The 26,947-nt window shown below is 39.1% G+C and overlaps 1 protein-coding gene across 2 annotated transcripts in view; it reads left to right on the top strand.

Moving 5' to 3' along the window:
• The first annotated feature begins 4,370 nt into the window (after nucleotides 1–4,370).
• LOC131785410 (von Willebrand factor D and EGF domain-containing protein-like) overlaps nucleotides 4,371–26,947 on the top strand; it is a 35,335-nt gene continuing 12,758 nt past the window's right edge. For both annotated transcript variants that reach the window (XM_066161290.1, XM_059102297.2), the window contains exons 1-9: nucleotides 4,371–4,880; nucleotides 9,466–9,522; nucleotides 9,851–10,164; nucleotides 17,778–17,873; nucleotides 18,569–18,880; nucleotides 24,336–24,415; nucleotides 25,065–25,134; nucleotides 25,712–25,933; nucleotides 26,287–26,447. In XM_066161290.1, coding sequence (XP_066017387.1) covers nucleotides 4,415–4,880; nucleotides 9,466–9,522; nucleotides 9,851–10,164; nucleotides 17,778–17,873; nucleotides 18,569–18,880; nucleotides 24,336–24,415; nucleotides 25,065–25,134; nucleotides 25,712–25,933; nucleotides 26,287–26,447 — 1,778 coding nt within the window. In that variant the 5' untranslated portion in view covers nucleotides 4,371–4,414. The remainder of the gene's footprint in view (nucleotides 4,881–9,465; nucleotides 9,523–9,850; nucleotides 10,165–17,777; nucleotides 17,874–18,568; nucleotides 18,881–24,335; nucleotides 24,416–25,064; nucleotides 25,135–25,711; nucleotides 25,934–26,286; nucleotides 26,448–26,947) is intronic.

Below are 26,947 nucleotides of genomic sequence, written 5' to 3'. Positions count from 1 at the left end.
CCTTGAGGTTACACTTGTTCCACTTTATCACTGCGGTGAAAACAATTTACTGAACTCCCATTATCTTTGTTTTTATAACTTAGAAATTATGTCAAAGATGGTCAAAACTTATAGTTCAAAGCTCTTTACTGCACCTCGCGTTTTTCCTTCAGATTCGTGACTTTGTAGCGGCACTTAAATGGTTAATTTTTTAGTAAAAAAGCGAGGAATCCATACGGATCAAGTGTTGTGATTTAAATTCTTAAATTTTAACCGTTCATGCACGGGCGACATTGGTGAAACGAAAGCCATTAAAAAGCGTCGTCTCATTCGTTTTGAAACCATATGTTGAAAATATGGCACGTTGAAAACATTCAATGTGCAATCACAACCACGCTACTATATCAGAGCTGAATGTCTAACGTGTTTGCAATACCTTGAAATTTCCCTTCGAAGAAATTATTTACCTGTCCCATGGATACAGTACTGTGCAAAAGTAATGCAAACGATTATCGTCGTTTATTGCGCTTTGTTCTTCCGATATATCGCCGAATATCGGTGATATATCGTTCATTTTCTTGACACCTTAAGAACGATAAATCGACGAGGTATGGGAGCTCTCCTGCGATGTCTTGTTCCGACGATAAATCGTTCCAACGATACATCGTTCCCGCGATATATTGCTAAAACGATATATCGTGGAGCGTGCAGAACTTAATCACGGTATATCGCTTCAGTGAAATATAGTTCCAGCGATTTATCGCTGAATCAGGTGTGACTCATTGCGATATATCGTTCTAGCGATATATCGCCTCAGCGAGTTTTCTTATGGCGAGAAATGCTTGTCTACTTTATCTCTTTCAAGCGAAATAATTATAAGTTATCTCAGATTCCTCCCCCATTATGGTTTGGTATATGTAAGTTGTTGATGTTATTTTAGTGCGTCAGCAAAGCTAACATTGAATGACAGCGTAGTCAACAGATACATCGCAATTGAATTGTGTAAGCTGATTTCCTTCAATGCTTTTCATGCATGTTTATGATCAAATAGCATTTCATCAATTGTAAAGTTTGCCTACAATGAGGCCCTGTTACGGGGTTCTAAATTTCCCCCGTCTGAGTTTCAAACCTTTTTACGTTGTAATTTCGGAAGGTTCGCATGTCGCTGTCGGAATTTCGTCCAAAGCCAGTAATATCGACATCGGAAATGTTTCAGCAAAAAGCATTTGACCCAAATAGCTTGTAAAATGCGACATAGGAATACAGAGAGAAAAAACTCAGAAGGTTACATCTGAATTTTGGGCGCGTGACCAGGAAGGACATAGAGCGTAGCGTGATATGAAAGATGAGAAGAGGAGATGACAGAAGAGAGTCAGACGACACAGATCACATTGTGGACTGTCAATACTCACGGAAAGTTTTAATTTATTGTAAAACACAATTTCCTCTGCCGAATGCGCTGCAAGTCGCTGTCTATTTTTTAACACGCAATGTCCCTGTCTATTTCACTTTTGTCTTTGTCGCTGTCGTAATTTCACGTGAGCGGCGCGTCGTTCGTAATCATTTCAGCTCCCTAATGTCGCCGTTTCACAGCCGTGTCGCCGATTGAAAGATACCCAACAGGGCCGCTACAATGTGTCAAATTACCAGCGTGGTCTACTTGATCCGACTTAGCTCTCCTGGCAATGAGAAAAAACCTGTTAGCTTATGCAGAAAAAAGCGTTCCAGGCAGAGCGTATATGCCATCAACTTCTCTATATCCTTTATTATTATTTCATAATGTTGTTTACAAGTTGTGGAAAATGGTTGGGTTGATATACACAGCTTTTTGCAGTATTAGTGAATGAATGGAAGAAAACCAGTGCATTAAATCTATAACCTGAGTTGATGCACGAGTTGCCCAATTTGAACAAATACCCAGCCTTTTCAAAAACTTTAATGTTAAAATTTTGTAATGATGAATCTGCAAAAGTCACAGGAGATGGTTCAAATGAATACGTTTTTCATGTTAAAATAATGCTAAGACTATATCTTCCAGGAAATTCAGTTATTTGCTAACATGGGAGACTACCAGTTGGAGCTTCTCAACCTCCAACTAAAGAGAAAACTCAATTGATTTTTTAAATTAATTCTTGTAAATAACAAATAGAATCCAGTTATTTTTTCTGGGTTTCTACAATATCATCATTGTCGATTCCTAAGTCTCCTTTCATCATCAAGAGGATAATCATGAAACGCGAGTAGTCTAAAGAAACGTTAAAAATAGCTGGTTTAACCTCGTGTTATAAGTGACTTTCGTTTTAAATTTCCACCCTTTCTACAGGAGGTTGACAGGTAAGAAAAAAATTCCACGGAGCAAGAACTCATACCTTGCGACATCAAGAGAAGATATAATAAGAGAAACCCATAAGATTCTAGCGTGTTGTTTCACTGAATTACTGTTCTCACGTGAATACCCTTAACTTGACCGGTGATATCTTAACTCAAAGCCGTTTAACGTCGTTTATTTCAAATTTGGCTCATTTTCCCAAACCGAAATTATCATTCACGCACAGAAGAATATTCTTTGGACTGATACTGACATTATACATTACAGCTGAAGAAGTAAACACCCCCCCCCCCTATATTCCTCGATAATCCGCTCAAAACATCAGGAACATCAATGATGGTCTTCAGCTTCCTTAAAATACCGCTGGCTAGCATGCGTGTTGATCGTCTTGCAAGTTGTGAGAATATCGTCCCAAATCGCTTACCTTACGCGTCGCCATACCCGTGAAACGGAAGCGAAGGAACGTCTAGGAAAACTAATCGTGTTCTATGCCAATCGAACTACGTCCTCTTCTTATTTTATACCAAATATTCCTTATAATCGTTTTCTATATCCTTAGAGCAAAGTATATAATTGAACGTAGACACTAAATTGCAAGTTTACCCGAAATAGTGGAAAATAAATTCACTTGAATTGTTGTTTACTTCGATAACCTTCCTCGCTAGCACGCAAAAAATATTATCAAGTTACATATCTTTGAATTGATTAGAATGACGTCATAGAACACGATTAGAGTCATGTTTTCGTAGAAGTTCCCTCGCTTTCGTTTCACCATGGGGGTAACATTCTGTCAAGAAAAGACAAGAATTCCTTTGTGAAAGCAACTAGTGCTGGCGGAGCTCCACGCTGGCGTCCAGATATTTCGAACAAAGAAGTCGCCGTCAAACCAAAATTTGCCATACATAATGTTAAAAACGAGATTTCCGTGGGTTTTGCCTTTATCTTTAGCAACTTTGCATTTGTCCCCCTCCATCTGTAACCAAAAGTTAGCTAAGTGGCTGAGTGGGCAATTCGAACGTACATAGAATGTGAAGTGTCTTTAATAATTGTAGAAGATAGCGTTGGGAAGTGTTTGTGTTTGATCGAAGTAGCGATTGAGGTTGTGTGGTTCGAACTAAAAGAAAATACAAAAGAAACTGAACTAAGAAAAATGCGTTGCGAAATGTAACATTAATCTAACTAAAAAAACGAAGCGATTGCACAGAAAAATGAATACGGAAATAATACCAATAACACAGACATAAGGTAAACATCGTAAATGTAAAAGAGATAAAGATTTTCTTTTGTCTACTCCTAACGGTAGCATATAACTGACAGCGATAGCGTCTTGGAACAAACTAGAAGCGATGAACTAGTAGCGATGATCACGTAGCCAGGATCGAGTAGCGATGATTGAAATCGAATCTCTTATACATGTCCTTAAATGGGACATGATTGGAGATAACAAACTTATTGTATAATAATCATCCGATACCCGATAAATTCAAAAGAAGAACCTTCGGTCGTTTCGCGCCGTACCGGCTCCTGGCACTGCTTTCAACGAAAAGTCGCTTAAATTAAAATTTCATCGTAATTTGCAGTTATTAAGCTTTCTTCTGATATATAGTTTTCTAGGATTTCAGTGAAACTAGCGCGCGTACGAGTTTTTCCCGAAGGACACCCGCGAAGTTGGGGAGTAACCCATAGGGAAAGAACGAACCATTGCATTTTGGCGGAGGGCGGCACTAACAAAAAGAGCTTTTCCTTTGAAGATCATCCAAAAATACCTTTACTGATGTGAAGAACGATGTACACTCGCAAAAAAATAGGCATAATGACGAGAAGGCAGCCTTGTGAACGAGGAACTTTTTCGTATGCTTCTCATTCTTTCAACAAACGTGCTGTGGGACCTTTAACCTGGATTAAGCTTGACTCGAACGTGTATGAACAGATTAATCCGTCTAACAATGCATTGTAGCGAGCTTAAAATAACGATTGACGGGTGACAAGGGTTAAAGCATTTACTGTAATTACATACCACTCTGAGAGCTTTGATTAAAATAAGGAAGATTATTTGGTGGATGTCAGACTAGTTTTACGTCGTGAACAGAAATATCATTCGAAGACATGAATGTTTCTCTATTGATAGTGGTATGCGTGTTTATTCTTGTCGCCTTCTCTCATGCATCCCTTGGTCAAGGCGTTGCAAGCTGTAACGGATGCTGCCAACAGGGAAATTACCAAGAAATAAGTGATTCCCGACGCAGTTCAAAAAGCGTATGGAAGCCAGGTCAAACCCCGCTATGTGATCAAACTCTGAAAGAAGGTTGGTATCGCTTTACCAGCTTTGTTGGAGGAGCAATGCCGACTTCGATGGTAAAGCAAAACCACTGCGGTACTAAAGCTCCGATTTGGTTGAAGGAAGCGCATCCCGCTACTAATGTGATAACATCAGTTAAAGCCTGCGTAAACATATTTGACAGAAAAGGTGGTTGTTTTTACGAATTTGGAATAACTGTGAAGAACTGCGGTGGGAATTATTACGTCTATTATCTCAAGCCGACATATTCTTGTTACATTGCCTACTGTGCTGGTAAGAATCTTGACATTTCGAAGTGGTTTTCTACTTACTTCTTTTATTGCGTTAATCCTTAAAATTCAGTTGCATTATTTAAGCCCATGTGGCTTTAATACTGGCATTTCTCACGGCTGAGAACGAAATTCGATCGACAACTGGGAGATTTCAGTCGTACTACATGTAATCTCACCGATTTCAGTTAAACTTTGCCAGTTTATAGAGGTTACTCCAAAACTCAAACAGACAAACAAGTTTCTGTTTTGCTTATTTCCAGGGGGTAGATAGACCACCCCCTCGCCCAGCGGTTTTACTTGGTTTTCACCAAGGAAATCGCTTCAAAATAGGTAAAAAATGTATGAAGCTCTCACTGCGACGGTATTTAATCGATTTCTCTGAGAGATTGAATACCTATTGTTACATCCTTAATGAATGTACGCCGTCAATTTTATTGACTGCTTGTCGATCAACAAGGGCAAATAATGACTGTGTTTGTAGACTTTTCGATTCATCCCAATATTTGATAACTTTGAGGTCAAATATCTCTCCTTGCCGGAAAGCTACAACACTAATTTAATTCTCCTTTATAATTAAGAATTTGTTTATGCTAAGCGTGCGTATATCGAGTTATGGATGCACGCGGGAAATTTGGAGAGCACGAAAAATACATACTGGAGTAGCTCGAGGCGCAGCCGAGAGCAACTCTAGCTTTTTGAGTGCTCTCCAAACTCCCCAAGTGCATCCATAACACGATATACGCACAGCTAAACGCATGAGCAAATTCTTTTATAACAGAGCGGCAATGAACAAAAAATGCTGACGTCATCTTATTTACGCACGGTCGTGCGTAAATAAAGATTTTGTTCATAGCAGCTCAATAGGACTTACATAGTGCAAGCACGCGCGCTATGTTATAATCCATCATTTCATCTCTGAAGACCATCAAAAAAATCTTTGGGCATTGCCATATTTTTGTCTTTGATGCCTTTGGATGGCTCCAAGCGGTCCTTTTATCAAATACACCTATATTTTATAGCTCGTTATACGTGATGATTGATTAAGGAAGCTAAGAAATGTCAACAACTTTCGAGATCTTTGGTAGGAATCGAAAATCTCAGCTTAAGAGAGATGCGAGTAAGCGAAATGTTGATGGGAAAATCGTAGTGTTTCTTTCTTCTGTCGTTTACTACTTTGGAGATTTTCTAGAATCAGCAAATATCGCTTTTGTACAACACAAAACATTCATAAGTCTATGATTTAATTGTTTATAATCATTATCTCACAGTTCACAATAGGGAAACTGTAACAGGAGAGGAGATCTTAAAGTCACATGTCGCGTGCTTGTTGACGTATAAGTCCCCGTGAGTAACAACTTCGGCCTTTTCAGACCGTGGATGACGAGAAACTCTGCCCCCTCGTTTGAAAGGAAATATCAATAGCCCCATGAAATTCATGAACTGTGCTATTTTTACAGAAAATAAGACTAGAAAATGTTCTTTCCGCTTTCCACCATCAAGAAATTCCACGCAGAAATAAGATTTGACGCGTGACTGCGTGACCCTTATCGAGAAGTTAAAAAAATTTGGACTTTTAAACCCTTTCTACTACCAATTCTTTCAAAGAACCCCTGTTATATTTATGACTTTAATTCTCAAGAGGATGTGGTTTAATTTGCTAATTATTGCAACTAGAACATGAAACTAGGTCCCAAAAAGTTTTATGTTTCGTGACTCCCAAAAGCTGACCGCTAGAATCAAAAGTAATTACGCTCGCGATATTTGCTTTCAGCCTTCTAACCGCAAGAGGGAAATCCATGTCTTTGACCTTGGTAAACTAGAGACGTTACATGGACGATTATGTAATGTGTTGAGGGGTCAAATATTTACATCAAATATGTGACCCTCAAACAACTTGAACACGTAATCGTACATGAAACGACCGCACGTACAACACCGTAGGCGCACCTGGCGAATTCGTTGCGCTCGCTTCAATCGAAAAGAGACAATATGTATTAAAGAAAGCTTATTTACCCTCTTTGTAAATCTCCTTCATGAAGTCTTCTATTGTCACACGAAACGCGTGGGAGATACTTTCTCAGTTCTTGCAGTGATGCTCCTGTTTTTTTCCGTCAAAAACAGAAAAAAGAAAACTCGCCTTTAATGTGAAGTCACGTCGACCTCGACAAAAAAACTAGGCTCACCCTCATAATCAATTGTTTGATACCGTAAGTATCAATTCAGATATATCATTGCGCTTTGATCACAGCACCGAAGAAATGTGCGTTTCCTCACTCTCGCTACATTAATTCAATATAACATTTGGAAAATTATTTCAATGGAGGGCGAGGTCAGTTGGCTCGGCACGGCTTGACTATGGCCGACGATAATTGCCGATGATGCGGCCAGGGGCCTCATGGGTTGTTAAGCCCCATGAATGTGTTGTCAATTTTGTTTTAAAAACTTTATCTTCCCTTGGTTTGTACTCAAAAAAAGAAAGACAAACTGAACGGTATTTCATGCAAAATAGTATATTCATTAGTCAATTTGCGAGCTCTTTTTTTCAACTGCGCAAAGAGCAAAATTGAAACAACCGGTGTATCGGTAAAATGAATTTCAATTTATTCAACAAGGAGTTTGTAAGTTCATTTTCCGAGTAAATTTAAGAGGAGGTCAATGTTTTGTAACAGCCGAAGATAGACATATCTGAAACGTCATGTAACAGTCAAAGAGTTTACACTTCTGGTAAAATTTTCCTCCCTCTCGCAACAGCGTAACAGACATTATTGATCTTATGTAGTGTACGAGCATCAGTTGTATTGCTTCTTCATATAAGTCTGTGAGTGTCTAAAAAGCCCTCAATTAAACCTAAAACTCAAAATGAGAGTGTTAAGATGGTGCAGTTGTCTTGTTCATTTGCAACTAACTGTACAACCAAATGTTATTTTTCTCGCACTGGCCAAGACGACAATAGCTCAAACCCGAAATTCGTGGGTGAACAGCGTAAAAAAACATTTGAGAGACGTTAATGTACCCCAAACGTGCGTTTCGTCCGAGAAGAAGCTTATTCCAGCTCGTATTGGCTTATTTAGAGAATAAAAAAGCCGCGATTTCAAGATATGCCTAAAATATTGTGCACAACTTGTGGTGAGATCAGTTTGGAGGCGTGCGATCCTCCTTCTGACTTTAGAAGCGGGTGGTTATCAGCGATGTGCACAGATCTCTGAAACTGGGCCATCGCGAGAACTACCGAATCCGTCAAAGACAGAATAGGAAAACGAGATATTCTCGTCAAGAGGAAGATGTATAAAGACGTTTCAGTCATTCACTGCCCCCCAAAAGCACCTTAACATAGGCAAACACAAAGTGAAGCTGACAAAAGAATCTGTCTTTCATGAGATCCAGAAGAAATGGAGGGAAGCTTGCCAATCTGTAGGAGGAGGCACCATAGGCTACCAAAGATACAGACCATTGCATCTCACTTTTCTCTCAAATTTATCGTCATTAACCACGAAAATAACTGGCTATGTCCTCGGATTTTTCATCAAGAGAAATTTGCAGGAAGCCTCCTGGTCAAAATATTGCTGGCTCATTCTTTAAGTCACGCAATTCAACGCCGGTCAACACTCGATTGAGAGAGATGTATAGTTACATGTAGATATAGAATGCATAATATTCTTCCGGAAATAGGCAAAACAGATACCAGTTTGTTTGTAGAGTTTTGGGGTCGGTGGCTAGACCCTTTAAACTGGCAAAGTTTCATTGAAATCGATAAGATGGCATTATTGTGTAGCGCGACTGCTTGGTGCTCTCGTGGCCACACTTTTAACACAGGCCGGTTTTGGCCGTGTACTTGAGAAGATTTCTTCCATTGGTAAGGAAAAATCAGTAACTGAGAATTTTATAAATTGAAAGTAACGCCCATTGTTCCCAGTTTTCGTGATGATTCCACGCACTTTTTCATCCTAAGCCTTACCGCTTACGCGTTTTAAGCGGATTTTGTTTTTCGAGTCTACTTTTCTCGTCAGTTAAGGGCTATTGTGTTGTTAAAATAAAAAAAATAATACATGGTTGCCTGTAGATATGGATTTCTCTTTTTGTATTCAATTCGATACCTCATTTGTGAGCTATCGATTTCAAAACTCAAAAAGAAATTCCATATCTAAGCGCGCTCAAATACACCCGTTTTAAAAAAATTGCATTTTGAAAATCTGTATTAAATCTATGTACCTTTCCTTTCCTCATTACAAAGGTAATAGACGATTCATGTATATTTTACATCGAAGGAATGATGCCTTTTTTTCATTGTGAGGAGGTGAAACAAAGACTTTTTTAACCTTTCACAGCAGCTTTCGTACTCTCTTTTAATATAGTTGTCCCTGATTTATTATATCCACACTTTTTTAATGGGAAATGGAAAGAAACTGAATATATATTTCATACAAATTTCCAAATTGCAATATATAGGGTATTCTAAGATATTCTATATATATATATATATATATATATATATATATATCTATGTATGTGTATGTATGTTTGTATGTATGTATGTGTAATGGTTTACCCTTTCAATTATTTATTCATTTATCCATTTCATGAAATAGGAAATGGACGGCCTTGCCCTTATGGACAGAAAGGAACATCATTTGATACGTGCTCAGGTATGCTAGGATTATAAGAAACAATCTCTATGCAGACTCTTACAAATGAAATATACTACTCTCTGCTACACCATTTATCCCTAACAATGGATAGTAAAGAAATTTCTAAACAGGTGTGCATTCTTCGTACTGGAAAAATCAACTAGGGGTTATTAGAGACAGATCACATTAAGACAGTTTAAAAAACTGGACACCATGGCATTACACCTTCGTGCTCAGGAAGTAGAGATTTTACTCTTTGGCTATTCTTCGGTTATGGCATGCTTATGATTTTTTTTAGCTACAAATCTTGGCCTTACAGTAACTAAATAGTTCCCTTTCTTTACAGCTGCAGGATCTGTGAAATTTCCAAGTAGCACATACTTGGGAAGACCAACTATAGGCTATGTGGGCGCCGGTACGACTGCAACTGACACAGACGAAGTCAAACTCTATTGCCAAGTGTCTCTTCTGAAGGGTATTGAGCTTTGGAGGAATGTGACGTACCGTATCCAGTGGTACTCGGAAGGAAAGCTAATAGATGCTGCGGCACCGTTCTGCCTTCCAAAGAGTGGTCAGTTAGAAAATGATAAACCTTGTCCAGGTTCAGGTCGGGGAAAAGAAATCCGTTCTCAATTAAGCAAGTTTGAGCCAGGCCAGAGAGTAAGTCATGATCATTACTAGTATTAATGATTGAGAGAGTTTGTCCCGAGCTACAGAATTGAATTAAATGAATGAATCGACAAAAAGGCAAAAATAACAAAATCTTCTAGATAAGCTTACAGATTCACTTGAATTTATGCTTCAGCTATAATTTACAAGGAAAGTTTCGAGGTTATGAGATGAAATTTGACCTGATATATCAGCCCCGGCCCTTTGTAAATGAAATGAATGGTAATATCCATTAGTCTTGATGCACTGTAAAGAAAGCAAATCTGCAAGTGAGACCATCACTCTCTTTTATCAAAAGAGAAGCATGGAGACTGTGTTTTTGGATTGAATTTGTGGTTTTATCATGGGCTATTTAGTTGTTGTAAAATGTGCTTTATAACTATATTGATTTATCATTCAAGGATTTTTTTTTTTTTTTCGATTCAATTCCGGTTCTGGTATTACTGATCATGTGTCACGTAATTATCCAAAGCATGCGGATTTTATTACATTACCAAATTGAAGCATACATATGATAAACCATTACCGGAAATATGCAACTTTTCGTCTCGGCTCAGCGCAAAATTCCAACTTCTTTCTCAGGATATATTTATCCACACTGACTAAAATAGGGGAGAAGAGCATGGAAATATAAAAACATGTTGTGGCTTCGGCGAAGTTCTATAATAGCCGGCCAACAAATTGCGTGCATTTTGGAAAATTCGACCTTGCAATGCAGATGGAGCGGTCTAAAAAATAAACGAAACTTATACGGCCAACTTATGTTTGACGGGTGCTTTGAGTCCATAGAAGCTTTTTTAGAACTCGTAATAGGATAAAACATTCATCTTCATCTAGAAAAATACAGCCGCCGAAAGTTGACTCTTGGCTCGGGTTGTCCAATACACCCAAACCGCTACGATTCGCCAAAGGCAGTTTGCGAATCGTTCTACTGGAGGTCGGCTCGCGGATAATTCGTCTCGTTATACCGGAAATCTTATAAACCATCTCTCATCAGATAGGAACGCATACCGGAAGTCAATTTGCAAGACACTTAGAAAATGTTTCGCAAGTAACTGTCAAGGGTTGTTGAAATCGACCGAATCGAACGACTCGTCTCAGTCAAAGTCGACCTGTAATACCAGAAGTCGATTTGCGAGAAACCAAGAAAATATTCCGCAATTAGCTATTAAATGGGGTTGAACATGTTGTCGAATTGACTCGATTCGACTAGAATTAAACGCCTCGTCTCAGTTAAAGTCGACCCGTCACATCGGAAGTCGATTTGCAAGACACTTTGAAAATAATCCGCAAGTAACTACCAAGGGTCGTTGAAAGTGTTGTCGAATCGAACGACTCGTCGATCCGTCGTACCGGAGATCGATTTTCAAGAGAGCTAGAAAATGTTCCGCAGTGATCACGAAAGGGGGTTGCAGATATTGTCGAATCGACTCGATTCTACGCGAATCGTCACAGTTGATGTCGACCCGTCATACCGGAAGTCAATATGCAAGACACTTAGAAAATATTCCGCGAGACGAATCTCAACATCGCCAAGCTCAGAAAATAAATATAACAAACTCTTTGTTTCACGGACAAAAGCGTCGTCGCCATCCAGCCTATTCCGCTTCACACCAACAAATTCCTCTTTATCTCCACAGACATGTATGACCTCTAGGCAACCTATTGTTTTGTTTGTCACTCTATTAGTAAGGAAGGAGAAAAAAACTTCAGAGGCAGGATACCTATGACAAGGTTCCGGTTTATTCAGAATAACGCTAAGTTTCAAAGTCGAAGTTTTTGTATTCGTGGTACTGACTTAGAGTGAAGTCGTTTCCAGTTGATGTATGTGACATGTAATCAACTAATATTTTTACCACGCGATCTAATTTATCTTAAGGTCCTTTCTTCTGAATTAATGACATCTCACGAAGTCGCCAGAAAAAAAAACATTGAATGAAACCTTCCCCTCCCCCCCCCCAAAAAAAAAACGTGGTGGATTTTTTTTCCAAGACGATGAGACTTCTGTGTACCGCCGTAAGGTCTCAAAATAGTGCTGATAACTCGGTAACTTAACTCACCCGTCACGCGACGTCAGGTTTGTTAGTAATAACCATTGGCATACTGACCTATGTTATTTAAGTTCTTTCTTGACCCTTCGTCCACGTCGATTAACCACTAGTTTTGAAATAGTCATCTACGACTTAAGATTTGACCAGAACACATAGTAAATCAAACGGGTAGAATAGTTCCAAAGGCTATAGAGTATGCGAGACTTGGTTTTTCTTTTTCCTGCAAATCGTTCAAGCACCTAAAAGTGCGCGGATGAGTTTTCTATTAATTAATTTTTTTTCCACACAACCTTAGGCAGTCCCAAACCCCATCTTAAAGAAGAAGGATATATTTCATTCGGTATCCTTGTTTGGTACTGGTGTTTAAGAAAGTTCAAATAAATGTAAATCTTTTCAAGTCTTCGTATTTTTTTCACCTCATCGGATGTTCCTGCTACGCGTAATCCAGAATCCAAATAATCCAAACTGTCACAGATGTCACCATTGACAAAGTTGTGGAATTTCAATTTACCAAAATAGTTGTTTGAAACTCACATTGCGTAATTTAATTCTTTTATGCATGAGCAATCTTCGACTATTTGTGATTTAGTGTCTCTTAAGTTAGATGGGATATCAAATCTCATCGTCAGGCTCGTCGTTATCGCTGGAGGTTTCCTTACCATCTGATTGCTTTCTCTTCGCAAAGAGTTGCGAAAAAAAACGCCTGGATTTGAAGCTTTGAAAGCCATTCCATTCTACTAAGGATTCGTGTGCCATCGGTGTCGCGAGCATTGCGCATATCTTTAGCTACTTGTGCGGGATCTTCCTTCCTCCCAGTTTTTTGACCAATGTCAAGCTTTTCTTTGTAAGTACCCACGGACCTTGTCAGAAAAGCGTGTTTGTCCGCCTTTAGGTTTGTGAACTGCCCAACCCATTCGGAGCAAGTTTACCTCGGTTGTGGTTTCAATTTGAACTTCTTTCTAGGGGCGAGACTTCCATTTGGAATCCAATGAAATGCTCTGGAAACGCTGAACCCAATCGATTCGTTACTGGTCATACACGCCCCTTTGTACCGTCTTCATTGGGCTGTGATTTGCAGTCACACTTAGATGGGTTTCCAGCTTTACACGAATAAGGAATTCCTTTGAGCATTAGGGATGGGGACATTCGAAGGTGAAACTGACATCGTCAACTCTCACTCGTCTAATCCCTCTCTCGTGCTAAGATTACAAAAAACGGTTTTTCCTCTTGTGGACAAAATATGATGTCATTCCATGCAATTAGCTTAACAGCTCCAATTTTAAAAGCCTTCCACATTCGAAGTCCGCCAGGGGTAAACTCAAAATTGTGCAATGCGCTGAAATTAGGGATCTTCTTTAACTTCTTCAGAGCTATATTCTTGTCGTTCATGAAGAATACTCTTACTGTCGTTCCCCTTACTGGTCTTTCTTTGAGGGCAGTCTGCATGTCTTGAGCCGTCAAAATATCATGACTTTCGTTGCAGTAACGTTTGACGGCGGCTTTCATCGGACATAAAATCCTGTCGCAAATATCCTTACTGTTCTATAGTTCTGAGAAATCATATCTCACAACTTCAGTTCCCTGACGACTTCCAACATCTCGGAGGGCCGCTAAGAGACTGCTGTTGTTATAACAACCCACCTCGTCTGATCCTAGGTACACCTTTTTATTGGTTGGATGGCTTACTTTTATGACAGCCATGAGTTGCTCTAGGATTGAGAGAACAGCGAACCAATCTTGGCTATACTACTGTTCAACAGGTGAGCGTAAGAGGAGAATTCTAGCTCCCCTCCTTTCTTGACAATGACACTGTATATGCCTTTCTTTGGAAACCACTCTGATTGCTTTTCGCGAAACTTTATTCGCAAAAGCTTCATTGCCCAGTCAGATAATATAAAAACTTTGTCCTCCAGAAAAGAATGCGGGATGCTTTGCTTGCATTTTTCTTCATCGTGGGCACGCATAATGCGTGCCATCCACTCCTTGACTTTTTCTTCAGTGACAAGTGCATCATGTCGAAGACCATCCTCCTTATCTTTATTAATTATCTTGGAGCAATACTTTCCAATGGCAGAATGAAATATCTGAATAGCCTCCTTCAGTGCCTCACAGTCGTAAAATGAAATATTATGGTCGAAGCTACAATCTGTGCAATAATCAGCATCAGCGGGATCGCTCAGGGCGAATGCAGTACAGTGGTCGGGACACTGGTCTTCCGCTTTGCAGTTATCTCGAATGGTCGTCTTCAAATATAACTTAGCCTCTTTCAGCCTTGTGCACGTTAGCGCACACCACTACTTGTTCGCCCCCACTTCTTCCAATTCGTCCAAAAAATCTTGCGAAGTGCTTCAATAACCATCGACCCCATTTGCCGCCGTGTTATCAAGACCTTCAAGGGATTTTCTTTGGGAGGCTTCCTGAACTTCAAGAATCCTCCACAAAATGGCGCGACTCATGGGACTGAAATTTTCCTCTTGCAGAAATCAAGGTACTGGTTAATGATTGTACATCTTGCAACGGTACGCACTATGTTTGGCATCACTAATTTCTCACCACTTTCAAGCTTGAGTTTTCGGCTTCCAAATGCCACATCCAGATAGTAGTAAGGCGAGATGTCAATTCCAGAAAGTGATCCAACTGACATTTATCTAATCGAACTCGACGCTGTGGTATCTTGGCTACTGGGATACCGGGGCCTTCAGAAGAATTGAGCATTCTGGCTTTTTTCATTTGGTGCTATGACATTGCAAACCAACCTGCATGCCTCGGTAGCCTTACAAACAATTTTTTCTCGCTCTATATCACTACGAGCATCCCAGCTTTTCAGCTGATATTGCAGCTGATCAATTTTTTTTTGCCCTGACACCTCTAAGGTTTTCCATTGCAGAATTAAAAATCCGAACGGAAGCATTGCAATTACTCCTAATCGTTAGATGTGATTCTTTTTCTTCTCTACTACTTTCTAAATCATCAGAGGGACAGAACCGAGGAGTCCACAGTGTGTCTTCCTGAACATGGCTAACGTCGGTTCCTGGTGTTGAAGGCACTTCTTCGTGGGCGTAATGGGCTGTCGCAGCAACCTCCTTAGGAGCCCCTTCTTTTTCTGTCTTTACCTCTCCATTTACTCCAATTTTTCAGTCATTCCTCTCTCATTTCTCTGATCTCCCTCTGGCTGTATCTGTCTACGTCCATCTACGTTTCATTTATAAGTTTCTATTTAATTCTCTACGAGCTCAATCGTACCATGCGATATCCCATATTTTCATGTAAGAATTTACCTCTTATGTAGGTGTGGTGAGCTGCTTGAGTCGATACCGGTCTTATTCTCTACATCTGGAGCCCAACCCGACTCTTCAATGGTAGCTTTACGTCTCCTCCGACGATTAATGCAAACTACTGGAAGAAAAAATATATTATTTGAAGCTTTCTTTGAAATTTCCTCTAGCAGTCATAAACAGTTTTAGGCCACACGATCAAAACTTCCTCAAAATATCCCGAGGCAAGTGCATTCCAAGAATTTATCTTCTTCTTTCTTTCCTCGCCCCAGGAGCATGACCTGCGAAACACCGAGAAGAAGGCTACCCCAAGCGAATGTCATCACTGAATATTGTTGTAAAACTGAGTACTTCTTCAGTCTTTCTTTTGCTGCGATCAATTTAAAAAAAGGATTTGCTGACCACACAATCGATGAAGTATGGTGTGTTCAGTTAGTAATAATCACTCGTGCACTTAGCTTAATACGTCTTAGTAAAGTTTTAGAAGTCATACTGAGGCTAAGTGATATTATCTAACATTATTTTCAAAGCGACAACATCGAAAATGCGGGAAATATAAAATTGGTCCTCCAACAAGTACAACAAGGAGAACTTCGTAACTGACTCACCTGATCCAATTGGGACAACCATTCTATGAAATTTCAGGATTTCTTTGGCCATTTTGAGATTAACCACATCCCTCCTTTTTTATAGCTTTACCACTGCCTTGGTGGGTGGGGTATTGCAGGGCCTTCGCTGCATCCAGTACTTCCCCAACTTTTTTCGATGTCTTGGGCATATCATCGATTCACTAAGCTTTGAAACTGGTCATTCAAAAATACACTCGAGCTAAAATAAGTTCATGCTCAGTTAGCGTTTCGGGAGATAAATGACAAGAGCTTAGATGGTTTACAATTGACTCATTGCAATTCCTAAGGCTCACGGACTGTGTAATACCTCTTGAGCTACCACACGTTCCTCTATATTTCGAAAAGCACGACAAAAAGCATGGAGAACCCATCTTGTTGTTCGCAAATCGTGAACCAAATCGTTACAAAGGTTTCGTGTAAATTAAATTGAATTATTTATGAATTAAATTATTGGTAAATTAAGTTGGTTTTCTCTGGCTAAGGCGGCCTCCTAAAACAATTTGAAAAATTGAATATCTATCCGAGTTTACACAATGCCTTTTAACAGATATATGATAGTGACTACTTTTACACGACAGACGATTTTGAAAAGTAGTGGGTATAGGTGTTTTTCTAAATTTACGCAACTGCATGTGAGTGAAATTATTTCAAACGAACTGCGTAATTGAATTTTGTAAGGTTGCATTGCGTGACACAAAATTCACGAATACGAGAGAAGTTCTGTACCGTTCTTTATATCTACAGGGAAATAATAATCTAGTTTTTATCGAAATATATCTTTTTCCTACAATTCTACGAGAACTTATAGTTCTCATGGCGAGATTTTTTTTTTAAATTAAAGATTATTTTTGAATTAACATAACTGCACTTTAAGTGCTATAAAGATGAGCAGTTTCTAAATTATCAACATGCATGAAATATTCTGCATAAACCTGAATCTTGTCATAGCTATCCTGCCTCCGAAGTTTTTTCCCCTTCCATATTAACTTAGTGATAAACAAAACAGTAGGTCGCCTAAAGCTAAGACTCAACTTTCAGCGGCTGTATTTTACTAGATGAAGATGAAGATTTTTCTTTACTTAATGATGTTTTATCCTATTGCGAGTCTTAAAAAAGCTTTTATGGACTCAAATCACTCGTCAAACATAAGTTGGCTGTATATGTTTCGTTTATTTTAGACCACTCCATGTGCACTGTTAGGTCGAATTTTCGAAAATGCACGCAATTTGTTGGCCGGCTACTCTAGTAGTTCGCCGAAACCACAATATGTTTTTATATTTCCATCCTCTTCTACCCTATTTTAGTCAGTATGGATAAAAATATCCTAGGAAAGAGGTTGGAATTTTGCGCTGAGCCGAGATAAATCCAAATGACATGGGCCAAGAAGACTTAATTCTGTCAGCTGGTGTAATGCTCTTTTAGTTAAATGCAATGGGGAAAATGCCCTGATGTTTCCACGGCAAATCCAATTCCATCCTGACTTAATTCAATACAGCTGCATTTAAAAGGATGATTATTTTGGAACATTACAGATATGCTGCTTATTACCAACAAACCTTTTCAAAGGTTGCAACCTCCATACACAATCGTTTTTACGATGTTTCCGCTGACTGAATGACTGAAATTTAATTTCTTCATTACGTTGACAGATATCATGCAATGTATCTGCGAGGTTCACTAATGTTAATTCCAGTAGCTGGTCAGACCCACTGCACGTCACGCAGCCATTTTTTGCTGGCATAGAGGTAAAAAAAAACCACCGTTAATTAAATTGGTGTACACGGCAATGTTACACGAGGACCTGGTGAACATGGCATTCAAATTGGCTGTCTTCAATAAATGAAAATTTCAAACTTGCCTCGAGAAAAGTGGTCTAAAACATTTAATTACAAGTTTCAAAACTTGGTTTTCTTTTAATATGAGTGTGTTTTTGTTCTCCATGTTTTCCACATAATCCTCCGCGAACGTTTTATAACTGTAGTGGCATTTTTTTTTTCTTGCATCTTTTTTGAGTAGTTTGACTCAATAAGCAGCCTTTATAGCGGATTTTAAATTGTAATTTTCCGAACAGTCTGAAGAGCAAAACTCTACCGTGAAAATTGAACGAGCATCACTTTGATACCCCTCACACATAAATAACTTAAAGAAAAAAAATAATAAACGGCTCCAGATTGAACGTATCGTTTTCCTCCCACATAGGCACCGACCACTTTGAGAATGAACATTTTTTCGCCCCTTTTTAATGTTTTCAAAGTAGTGGCTGACCTAAATACCTGTGTGGGGGTGGAAAAAACATGGATGACATAAGAGAAAAAATGAAAAAATAGCTACAATAGCAAAGTTATCTTTGCATCTTCCTTTAGTTTAAGCAAGTTTAAGCAGGTGAATTGCTAGTTGCACTCGTTTTTCATTACAAGTGTTACATCTTTCGCATTTTCAGGTCTATCCTACCACCCTCATCATAAAGGAATGTGACACCCCTAAAAATATCACACTCACTCCAACAATACCAGTGCGGAAAAATTTCCTTGGCCACTACCTCTTCGTGAAGTTTTTTCTTCCTCCAGGCCTATGGATCATGGATAAGAAAAACTGTCACATACAAATGGAGGAAACCAAATCTGTTACAGTACAGATAGGGGCCACCTGTACAACTCTTCATGGCAGCAATAAGCTGAATGTTGTCACCCCTACGTTTACTAACCATGCCCATAGTAAATTCTGGGCTTACTTCGGTCTGCCTACAATCTGGGTACGTAATCTTACACTAGTGCTAAGATATGAATAGAACCTGATTTACTTGCCATTAAGGACTTTCTCCAGCGTCTAGTTACTTTGTTACGCGATCGTCACGAAAATAGCAAATTCACTTCCCGTTTCCTCACTTCCTCAGGAAAAGTTTCACTTAGGTCACTTTCACTTTCAAATGAAAATAAACCTGTTTTTTCAGTACGACCAAAATACTTAAACAGAAACAGAGAATGTTCTTACGCTAAATTATTACCAAATGTGCATTTTGATTTAGAAAGTTCTCCATCAGCTGCCTCCGGAATCGAAGATAAAAAATGTTAAGATAAGCGCAGTCAGTAAAAAAAATTGACAAAATATTGGCAAAAACTGCATTAACAATATTTTGTTTTTAACATGGAGGCGTGCGAATTTTGACACATTAGCTCTTTAAACTGGATTAAGCTTTGGTAAACTGTTGGAGAAATGTGCTTAAGATCTCGTTCAGTTATATAGCAACATTAGGTTTCTGTAATTATGGAGTGGCGAGAGTGTTCCTCCCTACTTCATGAGTGCTGTAGCCGCTTCCTAAAAGGTCTACAACAGAACAGAGCACGGGCAAAGCTTCTTTAATCAATTTTATAATAAAGTTCGGATATAACGCGCACTGCCATTGGTTGAAAGAGCGTGCTCTATGAGAGTATAGAGGCGTTATATGACAAAATTTCTGTTCTCTAAAAATCAGTCTGGCGCAAGCGTTCTGTACTCATTGCAGTTTATTCAACAAGTAGTCTAGTAATCCATATAAAAGACCATTGCAATAGTCAAGACGACTTATTATGAATGCATGGACAAGTATCTCAGATGACTGCTGTGAAAGATACTTTCTGATCCGACGAATATTATAAATATAGTAAAATGAAGAGGCACAGATTTTTGTGATGTGTTATGCCGTGGACAGCCTAAAATCAAACCAACAACCAAGATTTCTCGCGAGTGGCACGGGATGAATATCTGAGTTACCCACACTTATACTGATATTATTTAGCTTTCCCAGCTGTTGTGATGAACCAATGATGAGGAATTCAGTCTTGTCGTCATTAAACTTAAGATCATTATTCAACATCCAAGAACGAATGTCTCTGATGCAGTCTTCCACATTCCTCACCACAGCAAGTTGTTCAGCTCTGTCGTTCAGACTAAATGAGATGTAAACTTGTGAATCATCAGCGTAACTGTGAATCATCGGCAGGTGATGTTTAATTATCTCAAAAAGCTCACTCGTGTGCAACGTGAACAATAGCGGACCAGGGCAGGAACTTTGAGGCACGCCGCATTCTAATTTAAAAGGCTTAGATAGTGACTCGTTGATCATTATCCGCTGAGTTCTTCCAGACAAATAGGATGCAAACCAGGAGAGGGCTTTTCCCTGTATACCAAATGAGTATTCAAGTCAACTTAGCATGATGTCGTGATTAACTGTATCAAAGGCAGCACTCTAGTCGAGCAGAATTAGCAAAGTAACACACTGATTGTTCATGTTCAGAGAATGTCATTCATAACCTTAAGCAGCGCAGTTTATGTGCTGTGGTTTTGTCGATAAGCTGATTGGAACACTGGGAACAGATTGTGACAATTTAAATAATGTTGTAGTTGCTTGGCAACCACAGTCTCAACTAGCATTGAGATAAATGCCAAATTACTCACTGGTCTGAAGTTCTTAACGACAGGGGGTAATCCATCCTTTTTCAGCAGTGGTCACACTAGAGCACGCTTCCAGGTGCGCGGAAAATAACTAGAATCAAGCGAAAGGTTAATTATTTTGGTGATCGAAGGTAGTAGCACATCGATGCACTCATTAAGAAGCTTGGTTGGAATAAGATCAATAGAACAGGACTTTTTAGGCGAAGCTGTGATTAGATCAAACACCTCTGATTCAGACAACAGATAAAATTATGAAAAACAGGAAACAGTCACAGTACTAGTTGCGTTGACAGGAAGGCAGATCTGTTTTGTGCTAACAGACCTGATATCAGACCTGATATCAGCAATTTTTTGGGCGAAGAAATTTTCCAAAATCATCAGCCAACTGATAATCATTGGTAGATATTGGAAGCCAGAACATTTAGATAAATTTAGCAAAGACTTGCTTGCTCTAAATAACCTCCTCTGGTCTGTGCTGTTCTCAGTTATGAAGTTGATATAATAGTCATTACGAGCCTTGTTACTCAGAAACGTCGCACAATTTCTCATAGTACGGAAAGACAGTAAATCGATGTGTGCTATAGAAGCTCTCCATTTCCTTTCAGCTTTCCTCCTTTATAGTTTAGTCAATTTAATTTGTCGTTCATCCATGGAACACATGGTCGACTAGTAGTATTCTTATGCATAACGGGAGCATGACGATCCAGCAGGGAACGTAATATACTGTCAAATAAGGCAGCAAGCTCATCAGGATCATCAGTATCCATTTGGAAAAGTTCGCTATTACGAGTCTCATCCATAAATGCATCCCTATCAATTAATCGCAGCTTCCTAAACGAGACACGGCCAACTTTGAGAGGTGGTCGAACTGTTTTCAATTTAAATAGTAGTGCTAGATGGTCTGAAAATAAGATATCAGGTGCGGGTCGACCGCAAATTAGGCTGTCTGACTCTCGAGTAATTCCCAGATCTAGTGTATGGCCATATTCATGCTTTGGTTCCGCCACATGTTAAGTTAACGACGTCGACTCCAATAACTCCAAGAGACGAAAAGGAGCTGGATCATTGTGATCATCAACATGGATGTTAAAATCGCTATTTAGACAGAGGAGATCATTACATAATATAACAGATTCCAGGTATTCTGAAAATTCATCAATAAAACTGTTGACCGTCACAGGATGATTTGTAAAATATAGCGGTCGATAGATAATTACAAATCGAATGCGTAAGGAGCCAGTGCAGACGAGATGCTCAGAAAATTCAAAGGAATTCCTTGAGCCAGATTTAAGTATGCAAACATTAACGTTATCCCTAAATAAAAGGGCCGTACCACCGCCTCTACGATCACTTCTAGGGAAGTGGAACAGTGTGTAGCAAGGTGGAGTTATCTCGTAACAAACAGCAGAGTCGTTGTCCGACAACCAAGTTTCAGTTTTTGCACATAAGTCAGCTTTGCATTCGTTGATATAATCGACAAACAATGCAGAGTGCACACAGTCAGATGAGTAGCCGATTTTCTCAAATGGAGATCTGATACACAATTGATCTGCACAAGGTTGGAACGGTCGCTATGATAATGGCTTCGATGTTGAACGGCTCGACGATTTGTTGGAAAGGACATGATGGGTGGACCAGGGTTCGGGCTGATGTCGCCACTAGTTGTTAAGCGAAGGCACCTAAGGTTAAAGGTGGAAACAGAGTTCGGAGTGTAAGATATCCGTGAAGTGAAGTAGCGATGCGATCGTGTCGAAGATGAAAATCCAAGATGGCGGGTCCGATGCATCGACGACAGGCAACTTGCACGATATAAATCTCCTTCATTGGTGATCTTCGTAACTCCAGAAAAATCAAGGTCATAAGATGAACAGAAAACGAACGTAGATAGATACAGTGAAGAGCGACTTAAACAGCAGTACAGAAATATAGCCAAACTGGCATAACTGTTAAAAACTCACACTAATCATGACGGTGTCACGCTGAGGTCCAACGCGGCTAGCTGATCATGGCGATCTCGGGTCATCGCAGTCAAGTAAGCCTCAGAAATTACGCCGGCCGTCCTTCGAGAGAACAGCTAAGAGCTTGCTCTGGTATCCTTTCCGATGCGTTGAGTGGGAGGCCACACCAGTCACTGCAGCCGAGTTTTACGGCGCTGTCATCCCGAACAATCTTTATGTTCCGGTAGATTCGACTGTTGTTCATTCATAAAACGAACGCTTGAACAGTTAGTTTTCTAATCGTCGTCTGAAAAAAACTTGCGTTTTTTTATGGGCCACAATTCGGCCGGATTTCACTGAGCATTTCACTTTCAGACTCTGCGTTAGAGACTAAAAGGCTTCAGGCGAAAGAGTTAAATTCAACACGCCGAACTCTTAAGTTTGTAAACTATTGCAGAATGTGAACTTTGATGGTTTGACATTTTTGACAGCTTTAGTCTTGTACAGCCAATCAGATAATTTGAACCATTCTAACTGGGATTCTGATTGGCTTATTGTAGCGTGCTCTATGAGAGTATAGAGCATGCTGACGACACTGTTGTTCGCTTTGGAAATAAAGTTTGTTTTGAAAATTGAAAGTAATACATGGGGGATTTAACGGATTCTTTATTATAAAACAAATAGAGAAGCCTTGACTGCGCTGTTCTGTTGTAAAGCACGTAGGAAGCGGCTAGAGCACGAAAGAAGTGTGAGGAGAAACATGAGACGTCGTCGAGTGTTTCTTCCCACTTCTTGAGTAATAAAGAATTCGTCAAATTTCCCACGAATTTCTTACTATTTTCAAACAAATTTAAATTGGGAAGCGAACAAAAGTACCGTCAGCATGTTCTGTATTCTCATAAAGCGCGCCATAATAGGCCAATCATAATCCTTGTTAGAGTGGTTCAAATAATCTAATTACTTGAATAAGACTTAAGCTGTCAAAAATGATAAACCATCAAGGTTCACAAACCATCAGGATTCCCAATCTTCAGTAGTTCACAAACTGTGTCACCATCATGATTTGTATGAATTTTAATTTTTAGTTTGGTAATATTTATTTTAATATTGCTGTTTTATTCTGTGTTGTTTTTGAACACGCAACTATGTAACTATGCGAGTGTTAGCTGGATTTGAGTTTTATTATCGTACGTAAGCTTATAACCTAACTGAGATTGGCAAGCTTTATTACTCGGGCAGTCCATTTCGTTTCTTTTTGAGGAATTTTGCCTCTGTTTACGTTATTAAAACGTCAATTACGGCGTTCAGCACGTTTCCAACCCTTTATTTGGTTCTCTTGTTGTTACTTACCGGCTCGCTTATTCCGAAATTTCACTTTGAAGTTAACGAATAAAATCCAGAGAGAAGTCCGGGAAATGGTCGTACATAATAAAAATTGGCAGATGGCGAGACTCCGTGTTTTGTTCTCTGATAGAGCACGCTCTTTCAACCAATGACAGCGCGTTATATCTGAATTTTACTAAAGCCGCGCAGAATGTTAGACGAACACGAGTTGTTTGCTTTTTTCTATTCGGTTTTAACCTGTTCATTTTGCTTCTTTCCATCTTTGACTGATTACTCTTGAGTCCAAAAGCTATCAATGAAGAAGAGTGTTTAGTTTACACTGAGATAGGATATCCTGTGAACCCGTCAAACGACTCAAGTTTAGTTGCGATTCCATCTGCTTGTTTGTCAACTAATAAGCGAAAAAAAAAACTGCTTTCCCTCCCACTGACCGCAGGAAGTAACTCCCAGCTACATTTGAAAGTTTAATCACATTTAATTACCTTTGCTTTACAGGTTACTGTACAACAAAAAAACACTGAGACGAGGAAATGCAGATCTGTAACTGATCCTCACATCCGTATGATGGATCCAAGGTAGCAAAATATAGTAATAACAATCCTAAACACGTAAATGAAGAACCCTCAAAAGTAGTTTATCTCCATATATCTTTTTACAATTTGATCCGTTCTAACGTTTATAAAATACCAAACTGCTAAAATACTAAGAGGGTCTTTTACAATCGGCAAAATTAGTAAAACTGCTATATCAAGAATTTGCACGGTTAAAGGACACTGCTCAATACTGTCACAGAGCAGTGAGAAGGTACAGGCCAACTCGGAATCAATTTGTCACTAGCAGACAAGGCTAAAAGTTGAAAATGTGTTTCGCAGATAGATAGCACAAGGCTAACTAGGTACGCAGCAGTACAAGTCCCATGGTCCTGTGAGAGATAGCTACCACAACTGATCATACAAATAAAGGCTAATAACAACACTTGGAAAAGTCAAAGCACCTTTTTACCGTCTTCAACATCCAAACGGAAGTCACTGTAGTCATAATCAACACAAAGAGCACTGTTCCCCGTTAATAATTACCATACCCCCGCAATAATCGACACTGCTGACATTTTCAGCATCAAAGTCCTCCTAACTTGTATATTCCTCCCTCTCCGTCCCGAAGAAATATCCGTTCTCCTTTTTCTGTTTGTTTGTTTGCTTTACTATTCTTTTAATTTTTTACTAGCGTGGGTTGGAGAGATTTCATGGGCCATGGTGATTTTACTTTGTACAGCAACACCGAAAAAAACTTTGAGGTGACATATATCAAATGTTAACAATTTTCGCACCTTAAATATATCATTTACCTCACAATTTTCGTGAAACAATTTTAGAAGCCTAATTTCAGTGATTTTCTAATATCAAGATCGTAATGGACTGGTTGCGGGAGGTTTGGAAAGGACAAAAAGTAAGAGTCGACAATACGAGCAACCCTATAACTTCTTGAGCAGCCCCCAAACCTCTTTAGTTCTCCATATGAATAAAGAGCTGTAATATCTAATTATCATAATTTAGAAGTAGTCAATTACATTACAACGAATGTATTATAGTGCTTAATGTTGCGTAGACAGATTTTTCTCCTACAATACATTTTATCGTCGCTTTTCTTTCATTTACTGTTCCATTAAGGATTTAGATAATTTACCAACTTTTTCCAATGCATTTACGCCCATAGCCAATTGGATTATTTCATTTGTTTATTTGAAATAACGCTCTGTTGTTTGCTACGGAAGTAAACCATTTTTAAAAATGTCAAACAATTTTCGCGGAAGCGATCCCTTTCGTTACGCTGCCGCACCATGTCGAATTTAATGGTGATCTTCCAATCTGCAGGTGCAGACAAGACAGTGGGCCTGCAACAATGCCAAAAGCGTAACTTGTAACTGCGGAGTCATATTACGAGATCATAATGACCTTATTAAATTTAGTTGCTGCAATCCAAGTCTCACCAGAGATGACACCACACCAATACAAGTTACCATACCTCGGAGTAAATGCCTAGCCCCAGGAATATCCTTGAAACAGCTTATTAGAGGTTTTAACAGCAAGTACGAGGTGAGTGCTTTGAATTTTTCCCAGGCAATTAAATAAAGTGGCAACAGAATAAGTCGGAGGGCCAAAATTGTTGCCTTTAAAGGGGAGCACTGGGAAGAATGTTGATGATGCATTGCAAGGATTACAGTATCGTTTTCATTCACATTATTGAACTTACTTTCAGGATTACAATGCATATCATCATCATCGTCGCCATTAAAATTGTTGTTGTCAGATTTGACACTTAACCATTGTTGTTATCATTAGCAATATCAATATTATTTTCACATATTAACAACAAACTTTCTCTCTTGGTTCAAAATCTATTGTATTTTTTGCCCTATCGCGCAACTAATGGCCAAACCTTCTTTCAGGTTATATTTCCCACTGGAATAAAGGTTGACTTGGAAAGAAATTATTGGGGCATAGATGTCACCATCTACGCTCCGCGAGCGGAAAAAGAGGCTAACGAGGACGGATTATGCACGTATTTACCAACAAAGGGTGATATAAATACATTCGGAAACAGTCAAAGGCAAGAATATCTTTTAAAATCTCAGTTCGCCTTTGGTTTATGTTGATGGCTCGTGATGGATATTTACTTAACTGCAAAGAGGTTCGATAAATATCCACCGCTAGCCGCCGACACTGAGGTGAATTATTTTTTTAGTAAATATTGAAACAGTTCAATATTGAGGCACAAGGAGATGATTTGATCCATTCATTCCTGTAATAGTTACAATATTTCCGGTCACAAATCCCGTGCGCAGTGCTCGGAGTTTAATAGCAAAGGGTATTCAGAGTTTGAGTAGCCAAAGCGCGCTTTGAACGCTATCCACTGTTTCGCTATATGCTACTTAGCAGTTATTCGACTTAGGCGAAGTGCATATTGTTGAATAGTCCCCAAAACGAAATCAGGGGATTATTCAGCAATATTCATTGAGCCTAATTACCTTGAATTTACGACACGCTAAATTCTTATTACCAGTTTTTTGGCAGCTTGTGTAAATTGTGAAAGAAACTCGCCCATAGAAC

Source organism: Pocillopora verrucosa, chromosome 14, assembly GCF_036669915.1.
Source record: "Pocillopora verrucosa isolate sample1 chromosome 14, ASM3666991v2, whole genome shotgun sequence".
Classification (NCBI taxonomy): Eukaryota; Metazoa; Cnidaria; class Anthozoa; order Scleractinia; family Pocilloporidae; genus Pocillopora; species Pocillopora verrucosa.
The sequence above is the reverse complement of the archived record's forward strand: the minus strand, read 5'-3'. Positions and strand labels throughout refer to the sequence as shown.